Raw genomic sequence first — 20,544 nt, 5'->3', positions numbered from 1 at the left:
ACACCGAGGCAGAGAATGCCCTGGGCCCAGCACGGAGCCTGGGTGCCCGGCCCTCTGGCAGAGCCAGAGCCAGAGCCCCTGGCCTCCTCCTCACCTTGCCATGATCCTTCTTCATGTGGGAGACGTATTCATCACGCTCTGGGAACCAGGAGTGGCAAACCCCGCACGTCCACCCGCTGCCCTTCGACTTGTTGACTGTCTTGCGCTGGAAGCGGCTCCGCTTTGTCTTGCGCAGCTCTGGTGAGCTGGGAGGCTCATCCTCCTCTGTGGAGGACGAGGACTCCTCCGAAATCTTGGACACGGGGGTTTCGACAGGTTCCTGCTTTGGTGTGAGCAGGACAGCCGCCTTCTTTGCCAGGTCGTCCTTGGGTTTTTGGGGCTGATGAGTGTTCTGGAAAGCAAAGACGAGAGTGTTGGCAGCTGACCGTGGCCAGGATTTTCCTCCAGCACTGCAGGAAAACCTGCAGTGGCCTCCAGGCCTCCCTCCGCACAGATGGACCCTCCTGCCCTCAGCCCCGGGGCGGGAGGGGAGACACCGGGCCTTGCTGTGCTGGGGATGACCTGACAGCCATAATCCAGCCCCAGGACATCCCTGTAAAAGGCTTATCAATATCCTGATAAGGGTGTGGGAACACAGCACATCGGGGACTTTGTCCCCCAAGGGACACTCAGGCGTGGGCACAGATCCCCAGCGCCGAGGGAAGGTGAGCACGCAGCCGATGCGGTGCCGCCTCCTCCTTCAGCCCCAGCGTGGGGCTGAGGGATTCCCCTCAGCTCTGAAGCATCGTGGTCATTAGGGGTGAAAGGGGGCGGCCAAGGGGCACCAGGAGGTTGTGCAGAGAGCACTGAGCCTGGCCACAGCGTTACCTTGAGGTGCTCCAGCATGGTGCGCTTCTGGGCAAAGAGCAGCGGGCAGTCCGGACACTTGAAGACGCTGACCCGCTGGTTGAGCAAATGCTGGTCAAAGTGGGACGAGAGCAGCGGCTTGTGGGTGAAGACCGTGTCGCACATTGCACACTTGTAAATCATTCTGTCGGAGGAAAAGGCCGCTGTCAGCACAGCCCAGGTCTGGGTCAAGAGAGTCGTGCAGGACGCCCCTTGGCAGGACGGCTGCGAGCAGCCCTGGGAGCAGTCTGGCCCACACCAAGCGATGGGAAAATAAAAGGGAGAGGGACCCAGCTCTCTGCACCGGTGCTGAGCGCTTCCCCCAGCGGCTTCCCCCACCCACTGGGAGTGCTCCTGGTCCTCCCAGCAGGACCGGCCAGGGCGCCAGCTTGAAGGGAACACTTACTTGGACTGCTGGTTGCTGAAGCCAGGGTGCTGCGTGTAAACGTGCGCGTGGGCGCTGGGGGCTGACTTGAACGCCATGGGACAGATGGGGCACTTGTGAAACACCTCGCAGTGGGACGTCTGGATGTGGGACTTGATGGAGTTGACCCCGCCGAACACCACAGCGCAGCTGGGACATCTGCAGAGCGGAGGAGAGCGTGAGGCAGGGGGTGGGTGACAGGGCACGGGGGAGTCAGCCTTCTCGCTGAAACCAGGGCACGCCGAGGTCCAGACGGGAGCAGCAAGGAGCAGTCAGAGCGCGAGAGCCCACGACTGCCGCAGGGGCAGCTCGCTCCTTCCTGCCTGCCCGCGGGACTTGGCAGGAGCCCCCAAGCCCCAGGAGACACCAGGACCCCACCAGTTCTAGGAGGACTCCAGCTTGGAGCAACCAGCCCTGCCCGCTGCTGGTGGCTCATCAGGAAGAGCTGGAAGAGCCCGCGGGGGTCTGATGCTGCCAGCTCTGACTGAGGTCAGAACCGTGGCCAGGAGGAAAACTCCCCTGGGGCTGGAGGGGGGAGAGCCAAAGAAGGGAGCGAAGCGAGAATTTCATCCTCAGCCCGCATCCAGCACCCGTGGGGAGGAGGAACGTGGGTTTCTGCCCCCCCTGCTGAACGGAAACCTGCCCGAGACCGGCCCCCCGCCCGCCCCAGGATCTCCCAGTCCCCTCGGCCCCAGCAGAAGCCTCAGCAGCGGCAGAGCCCTACCTGTACCCCACCCTCCGGGAGAAGTGCAGGCAGGCCTCCTTCAGGTGGCTCTCGAAGTTGGCGAGCAGGAAATTCCCCCCGCACTCGGGGCAGACGTGGGGAGGCCGGTTTTTGTGCATCCGCTGGTGGGCGTTGAAGCTGCAGCGGTTGGACATGATCATGGGGCACGTCGTGCAAACCTGCGGGGAGAAGGGCAAAGAGCTTCAGCCCGACGTGCGGCGTGCGTGCGGGGGGCTTTTCAGCCCCTTCGTTGTGCTGCCGGGGGAGAGAAAGCGTTGGGAACAGACAGCTTGTAGGCAGGGCGCTTCTAGGAGATCAGCGGCTTGTGCCAGCTCGCTGGGTGGTTGCTGAGCGTGCTTCCCGTGCAGACAAGACGCCTTTTCCAGGCCTCTCATCGCAGACGGATCCCAGACGCACCGTGTGCTGAGGTTAGCCTGGCACCAGCCACTTTGCAAGGAGGGAGCGGGGGCTCGCTCAAACCAGCTTCCAAACCCATTTCACAGCCGCCTCCACCTCCACACCAGGGCACGGCCATGAGGGTGCTGAGGGGGGAGGCTGGCAAGGGCTCAGGGCAACAGGACGGAGCCTCCAATGCAAGGAGCTGCCCTGGAAGATGCGATAACCAGAGCAAAGGTGGGGAGAGGAAGGAAAGGAGCAGGTCCATAAACACGGCAGGGTTTTTACAGCCAAGGACAAAGGCTGAGCCAGCAGGAGCAGCCAGCCTTGCCCGCACAAGTGCTGCGCCTGGAGGGAGGGATATGGGAAAGGCTGGGCCCCAATCCTGCGGCCACCTTCGGGTCTGAGCAGGGTCTGGGAGGGGCGAGGATGGCGCAGGAACCGCTGAGGAGGCTGCTGGAAGGGAGAAGCTGCCTGCAAGGAGCCAAAGCATCCACCCCGCCGCTCCCTGAGAGCTGCCCCATGCTTGGAAAGCGCCCAGAAACCGGAACAGGGACGGCAAAGTGCGGGCTGAGCTGGCTGCCGCAGGCAGCCCCCACCCAGTGCCAGCCCCTGCCGCCTCTCCTGCCTCGGGCTGCGATAAAGGACAGAAGAGGCTGGCTGTAGGCAGGGCTGGCCCAGGGAGGAGTCTGCCCCTGGGTCTGGGGACAGCGCTGCCGTGGCTAGGTGGAGGCTGTTAATAGAGTTGTGCCCCGCCAGCAACTTCACGTCGAATTTCTGAGCTAGAGCAGTCCCACAGATGGGTGCTCAGAGCCGCCAGCGTCATTCTGCCGGCATTCCCGGGCAGCTGGCACCCACGGGGAGGCAGGGACGCCTTCCCCCGGCCCCCCTTCCCCCAGCAGGGATCTCTGCGCCCTCTCACTGCTTCTGCCGCAGCCCCGGAGATGCAGAGCATGTCCTGACGTCGCTGCACCCCATGCACAGCTCGCAGCTCAACCCCTGTCAGCAGCAGGGTCAGGAGAGGGGATGGGAGTAGGAAATCCTCCCTGTTGAGAGGATGCTTCCCGTGCCCCAGAAATGCTCTAAGGCCCCCCCGCTGTCTGCAGACGGGACACAAGGGTCTGGCCGTGAAACAGGCACACAAGCACGTGAGCCTGGGTGACCTTCAAGCGGAAAGCAGAGCTCCGGAACAGCAGGGCTGCGTCCCAGCGGCGTCCCAGCTACAGCAGCAGCGCCTCAAAGCAAACAGAGGCACCAGGAAACAGCAAATTCCTCCCGTGCCGGGGAAGCTGGCGGACAGAAGGGAAGGTGAGGAGGACCGGGGTGCCGTCCTGCCCAGGCGGGACGGCTGGGCTCCTCTGGGGGCCTGCGCTCTCTGCTTGCCTTTCAGAGGTCGCCTCTCGGCAGCATTAGCCCTGCGTTTGCTGGATGCTGCCTGCCCAGCAGACCAGGATGCCTTGGCAACAACAGGAAGCGCACGCATCTCAAGGTTAGCTCTCGAAGCAGGAGAAAAAACACACACCCTGCTTTCTCCAGGCTCCATTTGTGCTTCAAGCCAACGGAAAGAGGAAGCAGCGGCCACGGCTGTAACATGGCCACGCAGGGGCTGCCCGGCAGGCAGGGCATTGCTGTCCCCCCCGCGCCCCCGCGCAGCGTTGTCCCCTGCCAACACCCCCCCCGATTCCGGGCAGGGACTGGATCCTGCCTCTCACCTTCTCCTTCGTGCGTGGTTTTCGCAGCAGGCACGCAGGGGCAGAGCTGCTCGGATGGCACCTGGAGAGCCCGGCCCTGCTGCCCGGTGCTGTCCAGGGCCCGCCTGTCACAGCTGTAACATCCAGCCTGCTGCTGCCCTCCCACAAAGCGCCTCCACAGCCGGCGCCGGGGGCTGCCGCTCACCCGCTCCCTCCTCCAGCTCGATGCCAGCTCTGCCAAGCAGGCACCCGCATGGCAGGCCGGTGAACGCGGGCACAAGAAATACCTTTGCCCCAAGAGCTGCCCCACGGAGCCCCACAACAACCCGGCGGATTCTCCAGCTGCTGCTCCCTCGCGCCGGCCGCCCCCGAGCCACGTGCCAGCGAGGAGGCAGCCTCGGGCCCGCCGCACCCACGTACCGTGCTGCTGGTCGTCCCCGTGGTCCCCGTCTGCTGGAAATGCGCGGCCAGCCCGGCCTTGTCCTTGCACTGCTCTTTGCACTCCAGGCACCTGAAGCAGCTGTAGTTGGTCTGCTCCAAGCCGCTGCTCAGAGGCAGGATGGGGAGGTCCGGAGCCCCGTTGGCCGCGGCCAAGGCGTCCTGAGCCACGCCGGCCACTTTGCCCGCAGGGAAGGAGGTGACCGAGACCAGGGGGGTGATGTCCGGCTGCCCGATCATCTGATCCAGAGCGATGGGCCGCATCACCAGGTGGGAGCACTGCATCACCAGCCCTTTGTCCTTGTGCTCCCGGGCGTGCAGGAGCAAACTGCACTTGTTGAAGAAGACGAGGCGCTTGGTGCAGTGGTTGCAGGTTACCTCGATGCGCATGCTTCGCCGGTCGTAGTGGCGAGCCAAGCTCTTCTCCAGGGCGAAGGAGTCCCCGCACTCCAGGCAGCGGTAACCGAACGGAGGCAGGGTGAGGCTCGCATCGGCCGGGGGGTTCAGGTTGGGCTTGTACGTTGGCAGGAGGTTTTTGCTGTTGAGAATCTTGTTAAAGGCTTCCACGAGGCTGGACTGGCTCCTGGAAATGACCGTGCCCGCGATGGTGGGGGAAGGTTTCTGCGGCTGCACCATCACGACCGTGGTGCCGTTGACCTTCTGGTTGGCCGTGGTGGTGATGGTGGTGGTCTGCGTCACGGTGCTGACGTTGGTCCGCGTGTCGGCTTTGGGCAGGGTCTGCGGCACCAGGTTGATGATGTTCTTGGCCACGGCTTTGCCCGTCTTGGACGGCAGCACCACGGATTTCTGCTGAGCGACGCTGGCAGCGATCAGCATGGCACTGCTGGCGTTCTGGATGGTGGAGACCGGCAGGACGGTCCCTTTGATCTTGGTGCCGTTGCCAAGCTGAACGCTGACAATTTTCGGCCCCTCGATGGTTTTCAGGGGGCTGGAGAGATCCATCTTCTCCTTGGGCACCTCCAGCACGATCCCGTCCTCTTTCTCTGCTGAACCCGAGAAGCTGATGCCCTCAAGAGAGGGCTCCTGAGAGCTCTGCTCAGCCGCCCCCTTGGTGGAGCCTGGCTCTGAGTCTGATGAGACCCTGGTCACCGTCCTGGTGATGCTGCCGCAAGACGTTTTGATGGTTTTAATCCGCACTTTCAGGGGGCGCGAGGAATTGGAAGAAGGGGAATCGTTGTTGTTGTCGTCTTCTTCCTCCTCTTCCTCAGCGCTAGACATACTCTGTGGACTTCCCATCGACTTCTCCAGAGCCTCCTGCTCTTCCTTGAGGGCGATGTCATCCAGCTGCTTCGGAGAAGGGGGGAGCCTGGGGCTCTGCACCAGGGGGGACGAAGGCTTGAAGAACGGCTCCCGGGGGCTGGTGGGCGAGCGCTTCACTTCAGGAAGGTTGCTGGTGCTGCTGTCGAGGTTTGGGTCGGAACCGGGCCACGATGCGATGGGAGAATCACCTGCGGAGTAGCGAACAGTGACCGATTTCAAGTGCTCCAAGGGACTGTCAGCCAGGGCTGCGGCCAAACCCTTTGGGCTGGCTTCGCGGCCCACCTCCTCCGAGTCAGACTCCTCTTTTTTGATGCAGGGAACTGTAGGAGGGGACCCGTTTGCACCCCCTGCCTGGCTGGTTTCAAAGGGCTGCGGGAAAGCCGGGGGCAGGTTCTCGGTGCTCTCTCCCATGGGCTCCTTGCAGTCCAGCGACGGGGTGGGCGACGGGGAGAGGGAGGGCACGGCGAGGGACTTCTCCTTTGGCTTGCACTCTCGAGGTCTGTCGATCAGGTTGGCGGCGTTGTCTTCGTTGGGATCAGGACTAAAATGGGAGAAGATATCCAGGGGTTTGGGACCTTTTTCTTTCACCCAGCACTCCCCATTGGAGGAGGCCACAGCTTCCACGGACCTGGAGGTGGGGGACCTGGGCATCTCGGTGGCCCCAAAGCCATTCTGCAGCAAGCGGGGCCCGATGACGTGCCCGTCTTTACTGCGCCCATCCAGGGCATCGAGCTGCTCGGGGCAGACGGTGTTCTTGACGATCACGCTGACCGCGGTGATGTCCGCGTGCGGGAGGACGTGGTCAGGGGGCCCCGGCTCCCCAGGGACCTGCTTGATGTGAGCGTCAGCCTCCTCATGGCCGGAGTGAATGGCCTCGTTCGTGTCGATGTCGGGAATGTCGAAAGCTGCCAGAAGGTCGTCAAAATCTGGAGTTTTCATGTCACCCATGGTGGGGACTACGGCAGAGTCTGTAAGAGAGGGAGGAGAGGAGCTTTAGCACCACGACCCCAGCACGCAGACGAAGCCATCAGCGCGCCCTCGTGTCGTGACCCCCCTCGTGCTGGGCTCTCCCTTGCACCACGAGCTCACCAGGCGGCACAGAGCCACTGCTCTGCACCAAACCCCTGCAAAACAAGGACGGGAACCTGTTTCTTCCTCGCCTACTCCACACCAGCCACAAAATCCCCATGCCTCCTTCCCTTTGAACCCCAGCCCTGAGGCCCTGGGGCAAACCACGGCACTTCTCTGCCTTTCCTGCTTTGTCTGCTTAGCATCTTTTGATCCCCAGCCCGGAGGAGAGAGTTCAAAAGGATCCCGGCGTCCTGGGAGAGTCTGAGCAGGAGGGAGGCCGACTGGCAAAGGCAGCGCTGCCCCGAGGCCAGAGCCCTCCGCGGCTCGCAGCGAGTCACCGCAGGAGGCCGCGGAAGGGGCCGAGGCCCCTCAGGAGCTGTCCTCGCCCCCCAGCAGCGAGGCCTCCCCGGGGCCAGCTCCGGAGGCTGTGCAGGAGGAAGGAGCCAGGCGGTGCCGAGGCTCGGGCAGGAGGCCTCAAAGATGCGGCTGGGGAGCAGAGGATGAAGAGGAGGAGGCTGAGAGGAGACGTGGTGACAGGTTTCCAAACGTGGCTGCAGCAGAGACAAAGGGAAAAATGTTCCTCCTGCCCCCGGGGGCCGGGTAAGAAATCCCAGGATTAAACTGCAGACGGGGGATGTGGCTTAGACAGGCAGGGCTCAGACCTCCAGGGGTAACCGCGCTGCTGGGCGGGAGGACGGGGCTGAGGATGCTCTTGGGGACGGCACCGCGGCACTGCCCACAGGGGGCAGCCGGTTACCCCTAACCATCAGGCAGCAAAGCAAAAAACCAAACCCAAACCCTTCGTCCCAAAGGCTGTAGGAGGTACAAGCGAACGCAGCCACCACGGCCAACTCCCGCCAGCCCGCCGGGTCCTGCACCACGGCAGGCCGGGCCCCGTGGACGGATGGGGACGGTGCAGGTGCACTGCCTCCCGAATAGAGCTGCCCCGTGCGCAAGGCAGCGGTGGGCTCAGCGGACGCCCAGCAGCCCCAAAGGACGAGCGCAGCCCGCGTGCCCTGCTGCCGGCGGCGCGGGGACACCAGCCCCTGCAGCGCGGTGCTGGCAGCCCTCGGCCGTGCCACGCTTCGCGCCGGAGCTGAGCCTCTGCTCCGAAACCTGCCGAAGCACTGACAGGCGAAACACCCGCCGCGTCCGTCTCCGCAGGTTAGCCGCGGCATCCTCCTGGCTGGGGGCACGCCAGAGGCACCTTCGGCTGCCAGATCTTCGGACCGTGTCGCCCACCGCCTCGCCCTACGGGCTGCTGCGCAGGCGAGCAGATCCGAGCCCCCGGGGCTGGACACCTCCGCGCTACGAGCACGCAGCTGCCACGGGAGGTGCCGCAGGGACGCACGCGCACGTCCCTCCCGGAGCCACCTCCGTCCTGCCCGCTCACTGATGAGAGCCGGGATGCACGCGTGGACGGATCCTCAGCCCCTTGGCTCTTGCCGGCCGGACAGCAGCGCTAACGAAGCTGCTTTCCTGACGATCTCTCGTATCTAATTGGGGACGAACACGAGCCGCAGCTTCCCAGAGCGCCTCGTCTCAGACACGTACCTGCCTGAGCCTCCCACCCTGCAGACCACAGCACCTCGCCCCCGGTGAAGACGGCTCAGCGCTTCCCTTCGCCTCGCCCGGGAGTGACGCTGAGCAGAAGGCGACGCTTCAGCTCCCCGCGGGCCGCAGAAAGGCTTTTGCTGATGGCTGCAGCCTGGCAGCGCAGCATCCCCAGCAGCGAGCGCGGTGTCACAGGCCAGGAGAGCGCCTGCGCCGCTCGGGGGAAGGAGCGGGCCTGCATCCTCGCAGGAGCAGTTCAGCTTCCATGGCGATCTCCTCTTCAGAGACCCTGCGACGTCCGCGAGGGCCAAATGCTCCCGCTGCAAACCCCTCCGTCCTGCAGCGTTTTTCCTTTCCCAAACCGGAGGCAGACGGGAGAAACGAGCAGCGCCGGTGCCCGCTGCGCTCCTGTCAGGATCTGGCCTCGGGGGAGCCCAGCCTGGGTCTCCCCCGAGCACGCGACAGCGACCGCAGCTCTCCTGGGCTCGTACCTGAAGCAGAAACAGCCTCACAGCCGAACAGCCAGGAGAGACCAGCACCGCCAACAGGCTTCCAAGCCGCAGGCCAGCAACCTCCCGCCGGGCCACGCGAGCCCTCTGGGCCACAGCAGCACCGCCCCGGGCACCGGGCGCTGCCCAGAAGCAGCTCCTGAGAGCGGGGCAGGCCAGCCGGGGACGCTGCAGCACCGGCCTCGGCAGCCCCACAGCAGCAGGGACTTTGTTTGCAACAGGCAGGTTGTTTTGGCGGGGTGAAACACGCAGGGATAAGGTCTCCAAGAGCATGAGACGGTGCTTCTTCCTCTCCCCCACAATCACGTATTTTTTAACCAAACGTCCTACTCCACTTCGGGATGGAATCAAACACGCTTCGGGGAAGAGACGGTACTACAGCAGGGCAGGTAACCTTGACCCCAAACGGCAAAATCAGCCCTTGCTGCCTGCTGCCTTGACTGCCTGCATCCCACCCCGCTGGCTGGGGGACCGCTGGTCTCTGCGCCCCAGATCTCTTGCCACCAGTGGCTTTGGTGAAGCTGCCTCATTTCTGCAAGATCTCACCGACTGCACCCCACGTTGTAAAGCCCCCGGTGCAGGAAACCGACTTTTTGCGCGGGACTTCGGCCCCGACCTCAGGGAGAAGCCTCAGTGAGAGGACCAGGAGGAGAAGCACCAGGCTCCCCGGTCCTGCGGCAGGGGAAGGAGCGAACGCCGCGCTCCCGTTCCAGCGCTGCCATCTGGTTCTGCAGCGCGGGATCTCTGCTGAGAGCGGCACGGCGACCCCACGGGCGTTTGGTTTCCAAGCGACTTTTCCGGTCGCCGTTCAGCAGGACACAAACGTTCGCAGTAAAGCGGAGAGAAGCAGGTCGCTGCACTGGGAAAAAAAAGGTTCCCAAAAAGAAAAGAGGAGGGGAATCCTCCTTCACCCGACACGCGGGGGAATGGCTCCATCCCCAAAGCGGCGGCAGCCCCGAGCTGTGCCGAGTCTGGGGACAACGGCAGGTCCTCGAGGCTTCACCCCAGCTCCTCGCAGTGCTGGGGACGGCTGGGAGCAGCCCCGAGGAGCCGAGCCCTCCCGCCGTGCCCTCCCCAGCACGGAGCTGCTTGGCGGGGCAGGACGCGGGGCAGGACGCGGGGCAGGACGCGGGGCAGGACGCGGGGCAGGACGCGGGGCAGGACGCGGGGCAGGATGCACGCGGGGGCCCCGCTCCAGCCCCGCCGCCGAAGCGCTGCCTGGCGTCACCGCCGCTCCTCTCTCCGACCGAGGGGGCCGAGCGCCCGAGCGCGCCATCGCACACAGCCCGGCTGGCGCCCGGCCTGGCGGAGCGCTCCTGCTCCGCGCTGATGCCCCGACCCGCCGCGAGCGGGGACCGTTGTCGTCAGGGGCTCCGGCAGGGAGAGGAGAGAACAAACCTTCAGCCCCCGATTTCTCTGGGCTCACAGAATGGTTTTAAATATATTACTGTTAATTTAATCAGTTAATTAAATAAATTAACCGATCATACTTGTTTAGTGTCCTTAGATCGCTTCCTTCCCAGCCCCCCGATAAAGAGCGCCACGCCTTTGTCACCTCCATACACCCCACCCTGGTCTCAGCCAACTGTGCCCTCCTTTTAGCACCCCTGTTTTTAAAAACGAAACCCATTTTGGGTCCATTCGATCGACCGAACCCATCTTTTAAAAAAGCTCACAGCTTTGGGACAGGAACGAAGCGCCTGGGGAACCGCTCAGGGCTTCCACGCTCCCCGAGACGGCGGCCCACCGAGCGGGAGCCCCTGCACAGGGCCCCGTAACCCAGGACTGCCCCGTGCCTGGTGCTGACGGGCAGGTCCCTGCCCCACGAGCGCTGTTCTTTGAAACCCCAAGCCTGAGGTCCCCCGAGCCCTCTCCCTGCTCTCCAGCTGTGACCCCCAGCGAAAAGGAGACAACAGAGGTGGGCAGAGCCCAGCTCCGTCTCCACCCCGCCGTGCTGACACGGGGAGTTATTTTGGTAGCTCAAGACACAACTGTTTTCTTAGGCAAAAAGAACTATTTTCCAAAGGCAGGGGTGGAAGGGAGGGGTATTTTTCACCGTCCCGCCTGGCCCGGGACAGGGGTAACACACGCAGGCGCCTGCCCCCCGGGGCAGCGGCGAGCGGAGCCGCGCAGGGCCCCGCCGCAGCCATCGCCGCCAGGGGTGCTCCCGGCCGCCCGGTTCCACGGCTCGGGAAACCGAGGCACGGGGGAGGGAAAGGGGCAAAGATCCAAAGCGGTGCTGGGAAAAGGTCCAGAAATCCCCTCCGGCTTCAAGGGAAGAGCCAAAGGCTGCAGAACCCGTCCGCACCCCAGCCCCGGCCTGAAGCCAGAGGACAGCAGCCGCCCCGTCCGAAAGCGGCCGCTCATTACCCCGGCCACCACCAACAGCACATCAGAGCTCACGGGGCGCAGGCTCGTTGGAGGCAGCCGACCCTGTCCCTCCCCGAAAACCTCCTCGCAGAGGCGTTAGCCCTGGCGAACACGCTCCGCTGGCCCCACTGCGCTCCCCACCAGCGGCTGCCACGCCGCTGCCGAGCCACATGAGACCCAAGGCCCCGGCTCGAGGCAGAAGCTGGGCAGGCCCTGGGCGTGAAACCAGCAGGCTCCTCGAATCCCCCCCGGCCCCATCCCCGCTGCCTCCCCGGCTGTGCCCCCAGCACCGACCCTCAGCTCCCGAGGTGGGAACGCCGAGCGGCGCCTCCCCACCGCTCACCCGGGGCTGCGGGCGAAGCCCCCAGCGCCGCGCTAACACCGGCCCCGTGGGGGCACAGGGGCCCTGACAGCAGGGCGGCCCCCGCCCGCTACGCGCACGGCGAAAACCCGGCACCGTGAGCAGAAGCAAGCCCCAGCGCCCCCCCCGGGCTTTCGCTTTCAGGCAGCAGGTTTCTGGCTCGCCCGCTCCCCAAAGCGCCCTGGCTGCCCAGCAGGCGCGGTGCTTGCCGGGCGGATCTGCTCCGGCCCGGCCGCGTACACGGCGCTCAGCGCCACGCGGGACACGAGCCGGGGCCGGGCCGGCTCCACGCTTACCGAGGGCGCCACAGGCACCCGGGCGCCGCGCGGCTCTGGCCTCGCCGTGGTGGGGCCGCGTCTCGGCCGCTCTCGGGCAGGAAGAGGAAGCCGGGCCGGTGACGCCGCGCCGCGAGGCACAGCTCTCGGAGAGGCCCCGCGTGCCGGCGGGTGCAGCTCTGGTCCTGTGCAGGGCTCTCCGGTCCCGCACCGCAGGACCTGGGGCCTCGCCCCGGCACGCAGCGCCCAAAATTCCCCCCCAGCGGCGCCTGCAAACGCCTCCCCTGAGGGACACGGGAGGAGGTCAGTAACGCAGAGCCCGCGCTGAGCTACAGGGAGCAAATCCTCGCCGGTCCGGAGCCGGGGCCGCACCTCCCGTGTGCCGGCAGCCTCGCGGCCGCCCAGAGCCCAGGACACGGCAGACAGACGTGGACGGGCATTTCGCACCGCCGGGTCGGCCCCCACCAGAGGAAGGCCCAACCAGGGCCCAAACGTGCTGATGCCAAGCTCCCTTTAACTGGTGCCCCCCAGCCCAGCCCCGTCCCGCCTGCGACGCGGGTCCAGGGCCAGGCGGGCTGGCTGGGGGCGAGCAGCACGAGCCCCCGGGGGCCGGGGAGGCTGGCAGCTGGAATAACAACAGCCAGAGCCACCCAGCAGGCAGCTCGAGGGCTCGTCCGCTCGCTCAGCCTACCGCTACGAGAGGAAATTTACAGATTAAGAACCGAAGCTCTCTCCAGCAACCACGGCTCCTTGAGAAGCAGAGCTCCCTCCTCCTTGCCCGGCCAAGGCCAGGCACGGCTCACGGGGAGGCGACGCTCGCGGCCCTCCTGCTGAGGCCGCGCTGGGAGGATCCTGCCCTTGCCTGCGCCGCCCGCAGCACTCGGGGGGGCTCCGAGACCTGCGTTCGGCCCCGAGCCTTATCCACGGCCCCGCAGCCTTGCCAAGGGGCGGCTCAGCAACGCAGGGCGCCGGGGGCTTCGTGCTCGTCCCGCCACGAGGCTGCCACGAGCTCGCTGCCCCCGAGCCCCCGGGCTGCCTGCGGGAGCAGCCCCGACGCCGGGCGCCCCGAAGGGCCCAGACAAAAGCCCGGACGCCAGGCCCGCGCCAAGGGCTCGCTGCTTTTACAGCCTGCTTTTCCTGTTTCCCTCCCCGACCCTCGCCGGGGCTTCGCCTCCCACGGGCCAGCCGTCACCGAGACCGACGGCCGGGCGGCCGGCACCCTCCGCCACCCGCCTGCCGCGCGGAGCCCCCCCCGCCACCCCCGTGCGCCGCGCGGGGCCGTGGCCCTGCCTGCCTGCGTCCGAGGCCAGCGGGAGCGCCGAGCCGCGGCACCACGTGACGGCGGGATTAGCTTCCGAGGCACGGAGGAAACCTTTGACAAAGCCTGTCCCCGTGCCACCGCTCCCCAGGCCTCGACCGCCGGCCTCCCGCGGGGCCGCCAGCGCCGGGAGGGCCCCGGAGAAAAGGCGCCGCCGCCGGGTTCGGCGTGAGAGGAACGGGAGCAGGCTCACCTGGCGGGCGGCAGCCACGCACAGCTCGGCCCCCGTGGCCCTCCCGGGGCTGCCGGCGCCGTTTTGGAAGCGCTGCCCCGCCGGGGAGGCCCGGCCTTTGTGCCGAGCCCACGCCGGGGAGAGCGGCTGCGCCCCGCGAGCCAAACAAGCGCCAGCATCGCGGGGCGAATCCCGAGAGCAGCAGGCTGCCGGCACCCCAGGTGGCTTTTCTCCGCCTCGGTGCCTCCGTCCACGGCCCCGCACCTGGCGGGGAGGGGGCAGCGAAGCCCCCAGCAGCCCCCCCCGGGGTTATTCCAGCAGCAGGCAGCTCCCTCCCCTTCCCCTTCCCCTTGCCCCCCGGCGCCGCGCTCCCAGCCAGCGGCCGGCACCAGGGGGAGGGGGATCCGCAGCGCCAGCCCCGGGCGCAGCAGCCCCTCGTGTGCCCCCCCCCAGCCATCGCAGCAGGGGCAGAACCGCTGCCCGGGTGCCGTGGGCGAGGGGCGGTGCGGGCAGAAGGACGGGCGCGTGTCGGGGGCTGGCAGGGTGCTTGTGCCGCGCGAGCAGCGGAGGCTCGGAGCAGGCAGGCGCACTGCAAGGGGCGGCTCTGCGCCGACGCTGCGGGTTTCTGCTCCCAGCGCTCAGCCCCCGCCCCCCCCCGGGCAGGAGGGCGCCCCGCTCCCCGTGGGGGTGCCCCCAAACCAAAACCTTCCTGAGAGTGGCCGGACGGCGAGCGGCGCCCCAGCACCTCGGCGTGAAGCTGGCGCGCAAAGCCGCGGTGAAACCAAGGCGATGCTTTCCAAGCGACGCGGGTCAGTGTAATTTCAGTGTCCAAACCGAGCTAAGGCCAGAGAGCAAACAAGATCTCAGAGATGAAAGGATTTTAAGAGAGATTATTAGAGTGGCAGCCAGCTGTTAGCGAGCCCCCCAGAAGGGCAGCTTGCTCGGGAAGCACGGGTCGAGCCGCCTGGCAGGAACCGCACGCTTGGCCGGCAGGAGCCACTTCCAGGACTTGGTTTTCCTCTCCCCCTCCAAACATCTCCCTCCGTCGCGAGGCCCGGCGCGCAGGTACCATCCTAACGAGATCGCACTCCTAACGGAGTTGGGGCTCTGCCCCTCCTCCCCGCTGCACGGGAGGAAACCGGGGCACGGAGCGATCCGGGCTGGCCCCAGCTCAGGCACGGCAGCGCCCAGCGGCCCCCCCGGTGCGCAGCGCAGTGCCCGAGCGGTTCCCCACCCTCCACCTTCGGTGGCTGCCCTCGCTGCTTTCCACAACCATCATTAGTTTTGCCGATGGAAAAGCCAGAGGGGACTCAGCCAGGCTCGGGAAGAGCTCACAGAGCAGGAAAGGAACAAAGGTTACCACCGAGAACAGCTCCTGCCCAGCAGAAGCCTTCAATCCGGGGATGCAGGGACGGGGGATTCGAGCTCCCACGGCCCCTCTCCTCCTGGCCCCGGGGAACAAAAGGTGCCCCCACAGGAGGACGAAGGCACCAGGCCGAGCAGAAGCACCGAGGGCAGCGAAGCGCTGCGGGGGGCTGAGCAGGCGCTGTGACCCAAGGCCGGTGGGATTTCCCAACGGGATCTCTCCGTGCCCACCCCGTCCCGGGCTCTCCTCCGCTCCCCCTCGCGCCCGGCCAGCACCCAGCTCCGACGGCATCCGCTCGCCCAGCAGCTGCGGCACACAGCCACGCAGCCTGCGCCCTCCCGACCCCGGAGATTCCCCCTCCGCCCCCCGGCCCCGGGGCACCCGCGCATCCTGCAGCCCTTTGCGAGGCAGGCCCTGCGGTGCCCCCGGGCAGGCTGCCGCTGTGCCGGCACCGACCTCCCGGCACGGCTCCGGACGGAGGGAGAGGAGGAGGAGAGGAAGGGGGAGGGCCGGGGGGGCTCGGGTTTCACACGGAGAGGGTGCAGGGAAGGACAGGAGGAGGCTGGCAGGCGACGGTCCCGCTCCCAGCGCGACATCACCGGGCCGGGGCTCAGCGGGGACGGCTGCAGCAGGAGGGGAGGGCCAGGGGGAGAAAAACAAAGAGAAAATAAACAGAAAACGGGCCCAGCACCGCGCTCCTCTGCCCCTGGCGCTCCAGCGGGCGGGCGAGCTTGGCGCGGCCAGAGGCACCTCGAGGCACGGCCTCGCTGCCGCTGCGGCCCCCCGCCCCCCTCAGCGCCACGACCCCAAAACTCAGCACCCGGCCTGCTGCAGGGGCTGGCCCCAGGACCCAAACGAAAGGAAGAGAGACGTGGACGAGAGGGTCCCAGCGGAGCTGTCGGTCACCACACGCCGAGGCCGAGCTGTGGCACAGGGATGTGCCCACCGCACGGCCGGGGACGTGGCCCCGGCAGCTTTGGCAGAGCCAGGCGGGGAGCGGGGCGCCGAGGGAAGCAGCCAGGAGGGAGCCGAGGCCTCCGAATGCGAGGGGGGGGGGCAGGCACTGAGCGGGGCCAGCCGGCGCCCGCAGCCGGCACGCCGCGACTCGCTGCCAGCCCGCTGCCCTCCTGCGCTCGCCGACACGGCCGGGCAGGCACCGAACACTCGTGCCCGGGGGGCTGCTCCGAGGTCCCCTCCTCTGTCCTGTCCCCACCCAGCTCCGGGCGTCCCGAGCCGCCGGGCCCTCTGCCCCCCGAGCCCCCACGTCCCCCTGAGCGCCCTCTGGGGCGGCCCGTCCCGCTGCCAGCCCCCTCCCCGCAGCGCGGACCCGAACGGAGCCAGCTCCTTCCAGCGCCAGGGCCCGTCCCAGCGAAGCCCGGGCGATGCCAGAGCTCCCGCCCAGCCTGGCGCCGAGCGCGCAGACAACGGCCGCTTGAAGGCACTGCGAGGGTTTAATTATTAATTTGCCACCGAGGGGCACCGCTGCGCCCCCACGGCCCCTCCTCACCCCTCCCTCCCGCGCCCAGGAGCGCCCCGCGGGGCTGCGGGCGGCGCCGTGCCCAGGACCCGCGGCATGGTTCGGCCCCAGCCCGACAGCCCCGCCGGCACGCGCCTCTCAGCCGGGGTCAAAAGCAGGGGCCTGGGGAGCAAAGAGCAGCCGCGCTGCGGCCCAGCAGCCGCACGAAACGCGCGGGTGTTGCGCCAGCAGGACTCACTCTGCTCAGGCCGCGCAGGGATTTACGAAATAAACGCGACGAGCTGGACGCGGGCTCAAGGGCCCGGAGCACCGCGCGAACGGCGCCAGCGTTCCCACACCGCCCAGCGCCCGCCGGCAGCTGCAGGGAGCAGCGGGGCTGCCCTCTCCTTTTTAGACCCTGCCTGTTGTCGCACGTGCCCCGACCGTCCCTGCTCTGAGCGCTACAGAATTTCGGAAGGAAGCAAATCCATCTTCTGCTGCCGAGCCATCGGCCATTTCGGGCTCCCTGCAGGGAAGAGCGGCCGCAAGGCACCAGCGGGGCGCAGCAGGGAGGGCGGCAGCGGCGGCCGGTGCGCGTCGGGCCAAAGCCTCTTAGCCAGGACAACTCCCACTCGCCGCGAGCAGGAGGATTTCCAGCGATGCAGCATCCTCAGCTGCCGGCCTGCCGCTGCCTCGGGTTTCAGGGAGGCTTTAAGCGAGGAGGCCGAGTTATTTGGTGGAGGATGGGCTCGAGCAGCTCGTATTTTTAGTCCCGCTCAGGCAGGGCACCTCGCGTATTGCCAGCAGCGCAGCAGACGAGGGGGGGGCAGCCGCAGCCCCCCGCTTCGAGCACGTCGGAGTGCTTTGGACGGGAGAGACGGGCGCGACAGGCTGGGGTCGCGCGCAGGGAAGGGGGAAATTTGCAAGGGGCAAATCTAACGTCAGCTGTGAAGGGGCGGTGGGGAGGAGGGCGCCGCTCCCAGCGCACAGCACCCGCGCCGATGCCCCTGCCCGGGCACGAACAGCCCGCTCCCAAAGCGCCCCGAGGCCGGGCAGCAGAGGCGCCGCAGCAGGGAGCTGAGCGCGGCCCTCGGCTCTCCGCGCCCTGCCCCCGCAGTCCGGGGCAGATCCACCCCGACAGCCGCGTCCCGGCCCCGCGCGGCGACGACACGCGTCCCGACAGAGGCCGGGGGGATTAAACTCCCCTACGTTTAACAGAATTAAGGCTCCACCATCTGCTAACTTCTGGAAATATCAAAACAAACAAGCGGTGGACGAGATCCAGGAACGGCGACAATTTGGCCGGCCTGAGAAATGAGGTTTTTAAACCCGGGCAGGCGTTCCCGCGGCGGTGGCTGGCACCAAGCGGCCCCGGCGTCCGTGCGGGGAGGCAGAGCCCGCCCTTGCCGCTCTGAGCGGGTCCCGCACCGGCGCTCACGGGAAGAGCTCCCGTGGTTCAGGGCAGACGGCTCGTGGGAGCACGACCACAACGCCCCAGGCGCTCGGCCTAACGCTGCCCTCGCCTAGGACCGCGTCCGGGTCGTGACGGGCAGGCGGAGGGCAGGAGTGACGCCCCGCGGCTCGGCGCAGACGGCCGCATGGCGATGGGGACGCACGGGGACGTTAACCCGGGAGACCGGCGGCCTTCAGGTGGCCGAGAGCGGTGGCGCGAAACCCCCGGGAAGGAACGGGGCAAGCTCAGGGCAGGGAAGGAAGCGCAGCTGCGGGCGCTCGCTGCAGAAGCGCCCTGCGCAGCACCGCGAGCCTCTCGCCACGGCCGCCGCCATCCTCCAGGGCGCGAGGAGCGGTCAGGTCGCGGCTCCCCGGCCTCGCCTCGGTGCTGCGCAGGCCGCGCTCCCTCCGACGTCGCGACGGCACCGCGGGGCGCCGCCGACTCCCAGCTCAGCCGTCCACGTGCCGGATAATTTGTCAGGTTTTCAGAAGACAAACTCGGTTACCTCCGCCCTAGCGCGTTTTGTGCTGTTTCATCCCACCGACTTCTACAACGTACAGCTTCTAACCTCGGCCAGGACACCCCGTTTATTCTAGCGGTATAAATAGAAAATCCGCCGCGTCGGACGCCAGAAGGCAGGAACACGAAGTTCTCTCGCCGTTGTCACACACCACAGTGCCCCACGCCAGAGCCGTGCTCGCTTGCTATCGTACGTTTGCATTTTATAGTACCCAGATGCGTGCTTAGGAGCTTTACGGGACAAATAAATTAAAGCCCTAGAGAATACGTCGCGAGAGGCAGTCCCACGTTAGCAGAAGCAGGGATTACGTGGCCCAGGAGAACCCAACCAGAGCAGAATAAACCCAGGAAGCGAGCGACAGGCCCGCTTCCCGCGGAGCCCCGCGCAGCGCCAGGAGGGTTTGCCGGCCCCTCGCGGGAGCTTCCCACCGCCCCCCGAGAGCAGCTCGGCCCCGGCGCTTCTGCGCGGCCCCGCGGACTTCCAGCGCTGCCTGCGGGCAGCCGGGGCCCCCCCACACGCAGCGGGCTGCAGCACGAGCACCTGCGGAAAGGCACCGGCGGAGCTGCTGCCGCTCCTCGCAGCCCGGCCAGGAAAGCTCCCGGTGGGGAACTCGGCGCTGCAGCAGTGCCAGGCCTCCCGCCCCTGCCCCCGCCAGCGCAGCCACATGTGGGGCGCAGCGCGAGCACGGGCGCTCATTTTCCTCCTCAGACGTGCTAAAAATACGCCCTGGGAGGCAGCCGCTCCCACAAACCAGCCGCCCTGCCTAACGCGCTGCTTAACACCTAAGCGCCCGGGCCACGGGGCTTTCTCTGCTCACCCTTTGGAGAAGTTTCTCGGAATTAAATTCACGATGGGCCGATAACCACGGCCCCCCCGGGCTGCCCGTCACCCAGCTCTGCGCAGGGAGCACCAGGGCAATCAGGGACTTTTCAGGGGCAGAGACCGCGAAAAGAGAGAAGATAAAGAAAGCGGCTGGGAAACAAAACGACGCGCTCTCACCACCAGACCGCTCCCCCTCCCGCAGACAAAACCCAGAAGGCCCCTCAGGAAGCGGCCAGGAGCCACAAGCAGCAGCCCCGAGACGCCCCCCGCCCAGCCCAGCCCCTTCCCAAAACACGCACGCTGCACCGCAAAGGCCGCGACGAGATCCCCTCTGCGCCTCCTGCGCTCTCTTCCCCCGCCAAGGCCGGTGTTACCGGGAGGCCCCCCCCTCCCCAGCCCCAGGCGATTTGGCAGCACGGTGCCGTCCTCCCCAGGAGCCGGGGCGCGCTCAGAGACCCCCGCACCCCGCTCCCAGCACCGCCTCCGGGGCGGCGGCAGCGGGGGAAGCAGAGGGGACCTGCAGAGCCCCTCGAGAACCGGAGGGGCGAGAAGCTCGCCCGGCAGCCAGGCCCCAACACAAAGGGCCACCGACGGGCCTCCGCCGGCCCCAGCCCTCTGTGCCCCCCCCGCCGCCATCCACCCCCCGCCGCACCGGTCGGGAGGCCGCAGGCGCTTCTCCCCGCGCCCCCCTCGGGACGTGGAAGCGAGGCGGGGGGAAGGCCCCGGGCGGCTTCACCGGGGGGCCGCAACCGCCCCGAGCCCCCAGCAGCCGGGGCAGGGACGGGACGGGGCGGGGCGAGACCTCCGCGGGGCTCCGGGGGCGCTGCGGGGGGGAGGACGAGCCCGGGTCCCCAGGGGAGAGCCCTGAGAGCCCCCGGGCGGGCGGGGAGGGAGGAGGCCGCGCTCGGGCCCCGGCAGGTGCGGGCTGGCAGCGCCGCCCCGGAGCCGCCCCCGAGCCGGGCCCCACCGCATCCCGCCGGGCCGCAGGGGGCGGGCCGGGGCCGTTCCGCCGCCCCCCGGGAAGCTCGCGGGGAGGGCGGGGACGAGCGGGGCCCGTCCCCGGAGGCGGCGGGGCCGCGGGGAGCCGCGGGGAGCCGGGGAGCCGCCGCCCGCCGCCCCCCCCAGCCCCCGCGGGCGGCGAGCGCCGGGCCCCGGCCCCGAGCCGCGGCCGGTAAGGGCCCGGGAGCCCAGGAGGGGGAGGGGGAGCGGTCCCGGACCCCCCCGCCCCGGGGGCGCCGCCCCGGCCCCCTCAGTCCCCCCCGGGCCGCAGCCCCGGGCCCCCGCCCGGCCCCGCCCCGCCCCGCCCGGGCCTACCTGCGGCGGCGGGGCCCGGCTCCCGCCCAGCCCCTCGGCGGCGGCCGCTTCTCCTCAGCCACTTCCTGCTTGGCCCGCGCCCCCCGCCCTGCGCCGCCGGCCGCTCGCGCCCGCCCCCTGGCGCCGCGCTATTGGCCCCGTCGC

The 20,544-nt window shown here is 67.9% G+C and overlaps 1 protein-coding gene across 1 annotated transcript in view; it reads right to left on the bottom strand.

Moving 5' to 3' along the window:
• The window catches only part of ZNF687 (zinc finger protein 687), a 24,885-nt gene extending 4,341 nt beyond the window's left edge, over window positions 1-20,544 (bottom strand). The window contains exons 1-6 of the mRNA XM_066985949.1: window positions 20,401-20,544; window positions 4,541-6,807; window positions 2,034-2,212; window positions 1,292-1,468; window positions 868-1,030; window positions 95-391 (exon numbers count right to left, since the gene is read on the bottom strand). Coding sequence (XP_066842050.1) covers window positions 95-391; window positions 868-1,030; window positions 1,292-1,468; window positions 2,034-2,212; window positions 4,541-6,787 — 3,063 coding nt within the window. The 5' untranslated portion in view covers window positions 6,788-6,807; window positions 20,401-20,544. The remainder of the gene's footprint in view (window positions 1-94; window positions 392-867; window positions 1,031-1,291; window positions 1,469-2,033; window positions 2,213-4,540; window positions 6,808-20,400) is intronic.

Source organism: Anser cygnoides, chromosome 33, assembly GCF_040182565.1.
Source record: "Anser cygnoides isolate HZ-2024a breed goose chromosome 33, Taihu_goose_T2T_genome, whole genome shotgun sequence".
In the NCBI taxonomy this organism is placed as follows: Eukaryota; Metazoa; Chordata; class Aves; order Anseriformes; family Anatidae; genus Anser; species Anser cygnoides.
This window is presented reverse-complemented; position numbering and strand designations above follow the sequence as displayed.